Raw genomic sequence first — 9,049 nt, 5'->3', positions numbered from 1 at the left:
AACCGAATTATATTTGCGACAAAAGGTTATCCTTTGTCGACAAAGGTTATCCTTTTTGTACGAGTTTTGAGTGTGATCAATACCCATATAGAATCTAGGAAGTAGAAATAATATCTTGTAATGCCTACGATTGATGGGCTTTTATTTTATTCAACATTATAAGTTTTATATATTTAATCACAGAGTAAGCTTCATACTACTATACTGAGTAGAGTCCATTAGTAACTGGTGCAATGGTATGTTATGTAGAGCGAAATCTTTTGATTCTCCAATTAAATTTATTGAATAATAATAAGTTTCTCTTCATGATGTCATTTTTTGTTGTGTATGAGTTGATGCTAATACTTTTTACTTTACCTCTCATTGGTTTCTAACATATATACTAGAAGCTTTACGTTAAGAAACACATCTAGATTTTATTGTGATTTAATAGTTTTAATAATTTATATATCTGAGCAATTCACATATATGAAGTATAAGTTTACTCATATCTTTCACGATTGTGAGATAATATATGGTACACATAATCTAAATGAAAAAGGACTAGCTTTATAACAAATACTGTTGAAAATATTATTACTGTCAATGAAGTCCGACACCACATAATTTGGCATGGTCGTCAATGACACATTCTTATATAGTTTGCTTTGCTTTTCTTTCTTATTTATTCCTTAATAAAAAATATTAGTAGCATGTAAATTCAACAAGGTTTACTAGTTATAATAGTAACTTCGGGTGATAAACATTCACTTGAATGATCACCAATAAAATTTGCAACCAAAATAATTAATGTTTTAGCTTATCGGGGATTTAGAAAAATAATTTAAATCAATTTGCTTCCTAAGTCACTTTCATACTTTGACTTTAAAAAACACCACCTTAAACTTAAGGAACGTACAATGTTGCTTCAAAAAGTGGGAAATGATACTAATTAAAACTAGTCCATGAAAAGACTTGTTACCAATTAATGGAGTTTAGGGTAGACAACTTAAATCTGATTTAGAAAAATAATTTAAATCAATTTGCTTCCTAAGTCCCTTTCATACTTTGACTTTAAAAAGCACCACCTTCAACTTAAGGAACGTACAATGTTGCTTCAAAAAGTGGGAAATGATACTAATTAAAACTAGTCCGTGAAAAGACTTGTTACCAATTAATGGAATTTAGGGTAGACAAATTAAATCTCATGTCCTCCAACATATTCCCTTATATATAAATAAATAACTAATAATCTTGTAGTCCATGGTCAAATGACTAAAGGAGTGGCTCAACTAACCATGGCAGATATAGAATAGGTAGATAAACATCATACTCCACGAGTTAGTTTTAGAATCTCATGAGCAAATTAAAGTGGCGAATAAAAATAACATAAATTTTATAATATTGTGCATGCTGTTTCTAAGACCACTATTAACTATAGACAAATTATCTTAATTAAGTTTATAACAATGGTGGTGTGTAATAACTTGGCCGCCCTCAAATGGAATTTTAATTTATACTAACACAAAAACTTTAATGTGAGAGATAAGGGTGAAGTCATGGTGATGATTTCGATAGAAATCTAAAAATTTGTTGCAATTCTGTATTTTTGTTAAAGATTTTCTTTAATATGTACAAATAATTTATCCAGAACTCACTAAGCAAAAAAGAAAAAAAAGGATTCAAAACCCATAAACTAAAAAAATTTGACTTCAGCTCTGGGGATAGTACTTTCATTACAAAATATAGGATTTTTAATCCTAATAGGAAAGGGACGGAAACAGATGCTCAACTTAAAGTGAGTAATCAAAATTCCGTACTCGATCTCATTATTTTTTATAGAATTCTGTGAAATCGTCGTTGATGAAAGTCGTATGTATGATTTGGAGGAGATCTTTCACATCTTTCGAAATCATCCACACCAAGGTTAGAAACATGATTTGCTTGAAATTCTTAAGTCTAATGACAGATGTAAGCTAAAAATAAAAATTAGTAGATATTTTTATATTTCACCTAACATTATAGGCTGGTGACTTTGCCTCCTAGATTCAGATATTGTCAAATTAGAGAATTAAAAGACTAATTGCAGCTTTTTACCTCTAACTATGACAATCAATCAGATTTCAATTTGTACACGATACTGATTTGGACGCTAATTGTTTCATAATCAATGGTTTAAAGCACTTACAGCGACTCATCAAAAAAATTGTACTGCTTATTGTGGATTACAGGAATATTTTCAGATATCTCACAAATATATATTAGTATTATCTAAGTATCATGCTTTCCAGTAACTCGATTAGGTCAACTAAAAGAAATTACCAGACTTTGGCTTTTCTAATACAGTGATGATGACATCACTTTTTTTCCTTTTCAAATCTTCATCTTAAATCTTAATCTTAATTTGCTGGTTTACTTTAGTCCTTTTTACCTGAAAAGGTGTATGGTGTTGAAGTTGAAATATACCTTCCTCTGGCATTTGGCGCCGTAGAAAAAATATCTTTTTTAATTCTTTGTTTAAGCAGGATTTTTGGCTCTTAAATAACATAGTTCATTTTTTACCAACACAAACCTGAACTAATAAAAAAATTAGGTGTAGACAATACACTCCCCAATTTTTGTTTTCTCCTTAATTCCTAATGAAATTCATAGGGGCACGGGACCAAGATACTCTAATAAATGAAAGAAAGATAAAAAAGAATATCAAACTATCAATCTTAATGATACTATATATTTATCTTTTTCCAGTGGATATATTAACTAAAAGAAAGCAAGAAAATGATGATGGTTCAACGGGTAAGGCGTAAGCTAGCAAACTTATGCAATAAAGGAGTAGAATTGGCTTCTTTATTTCTGATGCAGTAAAATATGACACAATTAGTATTTGTGAATCAAACAAATTTTACTATGAATGTTAAACTAATTTTTATAATCATATTTCAATTTTAAATATTATGAGTGCATCTCACGTAGTTTCTAAACGTTCAAGAATAATAATAAATTGAATGTATGAATTTTCAATTAAATAAAATTAATCTTCAAAGTTCAAACCTTTTCATTAGTTTGCTTTGACATGGAAGATATTGTTTTGACACAAATATCTTGCCGTAAGATTAATTTAATTTGAATTTAAATATATTCACCCTAAGATGAGAAAGATTTTTTTTATTAGTAGTAGCTAGATTAAATCTTGAGCAGAGCTTAAGCATCTGGGATTGACAGAGCTATGCTAGCTTGTCCAAGAGAAGTCAGTTGACACTCTTTCATCGGAAATTACATTGTGTAAATAGGTCAAACTTATTTTATTGTATAAATATTACTCCCCTTAATTCTGTGTATATATATCTCTTTATATTTTAATTTCTTTTCGTAAAAATTCTAGCCGCGCATCCCTATGAATTGTAGTCATGAATACAAGGAATGCCAATATGAGATATACAATGAGAAGGAAGTCCTCATTGATCAATAATCTCTATCTGAAAAATATTAGGCTAATGGATAAATTAACTAGCAATTAACAAAAAACAAAGGGGACCCTCCAACATATAATCTGCAGTCATATAATCTAAAGTCTATGGGTTTAGACTTATTAGTCAGAAGGAATGAACCAAAGGTTTGTGGAGATCAATTCATGGCCCGCTTTGATTGGTTTTAGTGAATTTTAGTAGTCATGCTTGGACTAAACTAACCCATAATCACATACTTCTTGTCTACATTTTATTGATTTATAATTAATTAATAACCAATCATGTGTTAAAATACTTACCAACTTAAACTAAAGTCTAAAACAATAATAACAAGAAAAGAACCCATATCTTCCGGTGTTTAGTTAATTAAAACTTGAGAATTGTTCCCATGTGACATGAAGAATATAATTGCAATATCTTAGCTGGTGATCCACTTTATCATAGACAAAATACTTTATTAACTGAAATTAGAAGGATAAAATTAGACTTCGTTAATTAACACATTGATTAACCAAAAAGAAAAAAAAAATCACAGCTAACGAATGTAGTGGGATGATTAAAACATCTTTTCACCCCTAATAAGATTTTTGTGTTTAAAATGGAGTGTTAGGGAATATTCTGCACTTATTTAGAAGATTTATAGGATAATTAGCATTTACTATAATACATCATGTTTACATTTCTAATTCGATTGTATTACCATGCATTTATTCTTGTACAGTTGTACTTATTACATTCCCATTTATTCTTTGATTGTAATGTTATATACTGATTGTAAATAGATAATGCGATACCCACTTGGTGGGGTTATTCCACCAAAATATTTTAATTTGAGTGGAAAAAAAAATCATTTTTCACTTCTTTCTTTATCATGGCATATTCTTCTCCCACCCTTGATTTTCCAGAAAATATCACACCTGTCACTTTGGTGCTCCCCCTCCACCCACAAATGCCTTTGCAATTAGCAAATCTTCTTGTATTTGCTCGACTCGATCTAAAGAAACTCCAACTAATTAATGTTGCTTTGAACTTGGATAAAAATATTGACACGATTGTGAAAAAGGTTCAAATTCACACATACCACATCTACTTTTTATTTTATACTTTAAAATTACCCCGTTATACTTTGGTTAAAATTTATTTTCAAATCTTGAAGCTCTCTTTGGAACCCAAAACCGGAGGTATATATGGTTCATAATAGGGCAGAGAAGCCAATCTGCATGACTTGATCATAACGATCATAGACCAAATAGCCATTGCAACGATATTTAAAATCTCTGATAACTTATAAATTAACAGCCACAACATATAACTTAGAGTAATTTGGTCTTGGGAAGCCAGCACCGCAAAAATCTCATGTTATATATTTTTGAAAACTTTTATGTGATAATGGTGTCTTGAAATTCTTTGCTTTCATGACAAATGTACGTCAAAGAAATAGCCAGGTATCTTTATATATAGTTCACCTAAGACTATATATAGGCTGGTGATTTTTATATATAGGCTGGTGATTTTTGCCTCCTAGATTGAGATATTATTAATTATAGAATTATACTAACCTTAGCCGTATGTTAAGAGGCGCATAGCACATGCTAGCTCCTGTTTCATATGATTACGACATGATCAAATTTCAGTTTGTGACAATGATTCCACGTTAATATATTTCTATAATCAACAGTTTATAGAACTTACGGGTCATAATTAACTAAATATTTTCTTATATGGCCAGACCTTTAAAATAATTTAACTAATTCTAAAATTGGTCTTAACCGACATTTAAACGAGATTTTGTAGTGCATGTAACTTTCTTCTATTCAAATTATAAAAGAATACGTCGAACCATTTCCTCGAAATAAAGTTAGTTGTCAAAATATAATATAGAGTTGTATAAGTTATGTATCATGTTCAACGCAACCTGCGACTCGGGAGCTAGCTACTTCTTAGGCAAGAGCAGAGATATTGTTTACGATATGAATTCAACATAATTCAATAATTTTCTCCCAATTAAAATTTGTTTAGATCTTTAAAATTTATTTAATATTTACAAAATATAAATTTAGAACCAATAACTTCAAAGAATTTAATTAAATAAACTTTGATACTGAATCTGTCTATGTTCTTATGCATTGCGTGAAAGATCATTAGTTCTTGCTTGGAGTTTTATTGTCAGCTTAACAATAGATCGCATTTGAGAAAGTAGTTTTTCGGAATTGAAGTTGATGAAGATAAAACTTTTACTTAATATTAGTAATATTATGTCGTTTTAGGTTATTTCTTGAAGCTCGAAATTAAAGAGAATACTATAATTCAAATGGGAGTGTCATATATACTTGGTGAAATTAACTTGTATGCAGTCCTTATGAATAGAACTTGGAGGTCACTAGGGTATTGACTTTTAGAGAGGAAAGGTGACCGGAGTTAGGGTACCGCGAGGAGTTCATTCAGATCTTCTTCGTCAAAAATTTATTGCACATATAAGATTAAAATTATTATTTATGTATATATTTATATAATAAATATTGAATCCCTTTGATTTCTTTATTTATTTACGGCTGTTATTTTTATTTAATTCAGTATTATATTTCTGAAATTTAGTTGTTTAGTTGAGGTAAAATAGGAGTTTATTTAGTACCCTAGTTGAGATAGAATAGGAGTCTTTCAGCTATTTATTTCTTTATCGTGAATGAATAAAGAAGTAGAATTTTTCTAGTTCTGTATTTTTTTTTTTCTCTTCTCAGTAAAAACAACAAATGGTATTAGTAGCTTTTTGATTCTAAGGGATTGTGAGTTAGAGAAGACCAAAAACAGAAAACCTAAAACCCAATACTGTTATGGCTTCAAGCAATTTTTCAATTCCTTCACCCCCTATTTTTTTAGGAGAGAATTATCCAATTTGGGCTGTGAAGATGAGAACCTATTTGCGAGCATATGATTTGTGGTAAGTGGTAGAGGTTGGTGGAGAGATAAATCCCTTGCCAAATAATCCAACAATGGCGCAGATTAAGAATCACAGAGAAGAGGTTTCGAAAAAATTCAAAGTTTTCTCTTGCATTCAATCAGCACTTTCTGATGTGATTTTCACAAGAGTTATGGCCTGTGAGACTGCAAAGGAGGCTTGGGACAAGTTGAAAGAAGAATTTCAAGGAAGTGACAAGACCAGGAAAATAAGAGTGATAAATCTGAGAAGAGAGTTTGAAACTCTCAGAATGAAGGACTCAGAAACCATTGAAGAATTCTCCAACAAGTTGATGAAGGTTGTAAACCAGATCAGACTTTTAGGAGAAGAACTTTCAGACACAAGAATCGTTGAAAAAGTTCTTGTGAGTTTACCAGAAAGATTTGAAGCAAAGATCCACTCGAAGATTCGAAGGATCTCACAAAAATGTCACCTTTAGAATTTGTACATGCTCTTCAAGCTCAAGAGCAGAGACTATCCTTGAGGCTAGAAAAAGTTATTGAAACTGCTCTTCAAGCCAAGTTCAAAGGGAAGATGCAGATGCAAAATGAAGGTAAAAAATCAAATATTTATACTAATTTTGGTAGAAAAAACCAAGGTGATTCTCGAAATGGAGCCGAGAAGAAAGAAAATTTTCCACCGTGTAAGTTCTGCAAGAAAACCAATCATAAAGAGGATGATTGTTGGTTTCAAGGGAAGAAACAACCTCTTCAATGTAGATACGGCCAAGTTGAAAAGTTTTGCAGAGTGAAGAAAGAGCACAACAAACAAACTCAAAAAACCAACGTTTCGGAAGTTGAAGACCAGGAGGAGCTTGTGTTTACAGCAATGGTAGCAACGAGATTGGATGAACAAAGCACATGGTTTCTGGACAGTGGTTGCACCAACCACATGAAGCAACGAGATTGGATGAACAAAGCACATGGTTTCTGGACAGTGGTTGCACCAACCACATGACCAGCAAACAAGAATATTTTACGAAGTTGGAATCTGCCAAATGCCTTGTTAAGTTGGCAGATAACAGCAAGTTAATAATTACTGGTAACGGAACTATGGCAATTGAAGCTTCCAAAGGTACTAAATTAATTCAAGATGTTTTATTTGTGCCTGATCTTGATCAAAATCTGTTGAGTGTTGGTCAAATGCTAGAACAAGATTATGGTTTGTGGTTCAAAAATAAAAAATGTGTTGTTACTAATCCTAGTGGCCAAGAAGTGATTACTGTTGAAATGATAAAAAGAAGTTTTCCTTTCGATTTGAACTCAAATTCTGAGGAAGCTTGTCGAAGTAGTAGATGTGAGTAAGATTCAAAATTATGGCACAAAAGACTTGACCACTATAATTTGAAATCAATTCAATATGCTCAAAAGCATGATTTAGTGAAGGAGTTGCCTGAAATTGAGCTATGTTCTGATGTGTGTGAAAGTTGTCAACTAGGAAAGCAACACAGATTGTCCTTTCCAAAGTCAACAACATGGAGAGCAAGTGCGAAGTTGCAACTGGTCCATTCCGACATTTGTGGACCAATGAAAACTCCTTCTCTCAATGACAGCAAGTATTTTATTCTGTTTATAGATGATTTCACTCGAATGACTAGGGTATATTTTCTTAAACGAAAGCTTAAAGTGTTTGCTAATTTTTAAGAAGTTTAAAGCTTTTTCTGAAACTCAAAGTGGGTGTGTGTTGAAAACTATTAGAACAGACAATGGGAAGGAGTATACTTCAAGTTAGGGTTGTTCACGGTTTTGGTTAAAATCAAAACCAAACCGAAAATTTAACCAAACCGAATAAAAAAACCGACATTTGGTTTGGTTTGGTTTGATTTGGTTTTAAATTTTAAAAACCGATAATATTTGGTTTGGTTATGGTTCTAGTAAAAAATAACCGAACCAAACTGATAAATTATATACATAAATTTTATAATTATTTATATGTATAATATTAGTTTTTCATAAATAATTATAAATATTTTATACCTTTTAATCATTAATTTGATTTTTGGTCTACTTATTTCACATGATTGTTTAAGGCCTACTTATTTCACATGATTGTTTAAGGCCCGTGTTTTTAAGAATATGCCAAAGCCCATGTCTTTAAGTCTTTTAACTCTTTAAGTGTTAAGTGTAAACCTACTAACAGAAGCTCATGTTAGAGTCTAATGTCTCCAACTTAAATTTTTAGCCTTTCTTTGTCAGCCATTTGATTTTAGGTTGTTTCTTCTTCTTTTTTCCGAATTTATACCTTTCTTTTTTCTTGTTTGAATGGGTCCTAAACTTCTAATATTTTTCATATGAAAAGGACAGAGGTTGTAGATTTGGAGGTTCCTATAGAAGATACTTCAGTAACATCAGCATTTGTTGCAACTCAAGCACATAGTAATGCCCTAATACTTCTTTCGTGGGTAATCCTCCTAAAAAGCAGAAAAGAACAACTCCTTGTAGTCAAGACCCTAGCCTTGGGGATAATGATAGAAAAACATCTGAAGTTTGGGATTATTACACACAGTTTTTTGAATAAGATGGGAGAATTGAGGGGAAAATGCAATTACTGCCCCAAAGTTTGGGATCATTACACAAAGTTTTTTTATTTCATATATTTTCATTTTAATTTTAGGTAGTCTTTATGTTTAATTAATATGTATGTTTGT

The 9,049-nt window shown here is 31.1% G+C and overlaps 1 protein-coding gene across 1 annotated transcript; it reads left to right on the top strand.

Annotated features, from left to right (window-relative positions):
• The first annotated feature begins 6,436 nt into the window (after positions 1 to 6,436).
• LOC132630258 (uncharacterized) lies at positions 6,437 to 7,359 on the top strand. Its single transcript, XM_060345847.1, has 2 exons — positions 6,437 to 6,766; positions 6,874 to 7,359. Exons 1-2 carry the CDS (start codon positions 6,437 to 6,439, stop codon positions 7,357 to 7,359), a joined length of 816 nt encoding a protein of 271 aa, XP_060201830.1.
• Positions 7,360 to 9,049: the final 1,690 nt, after the last annotated feature.

The sequence above is a fragment of the Lycium barbarum genome, chromosome 3 (assembly GCF_019175385.1).
Source record: "Lycium barbarum isolate Lr01 chromosome 3, ASM1917538v2, whole genome shotgun sequence".
In the NCBI taxonomy this organism is placed as follows: Eukaryota; Viridiplantae; Streptophyta; class Magnoliopsida; order Solanales; family Solanaceae; genus Lycium; species Lycium barbarum.
This window is presented reverse-complemented; position numbering and strand designations above follow the sequence as displayed.

What these genes read in the sequence shown, in the direction of transcription:
- LOC132630258 (XM_060345847.1), top strand. Translation starts at nt 6,437, where the DNA reads ATGGCGCAGATTAAGAATCACAGAGAAGAGGTTTCGAAAAAATTCAAA. An exon ending in GAATCGTTGAAAAAGTTCTT is followed by an intron (nt 6,767 to 6,873) that starts GTGAGTTTACCA and finishes GCTCAAGAGCAG; the next exon opens with AGACTATCCTTGAGGCTAGA.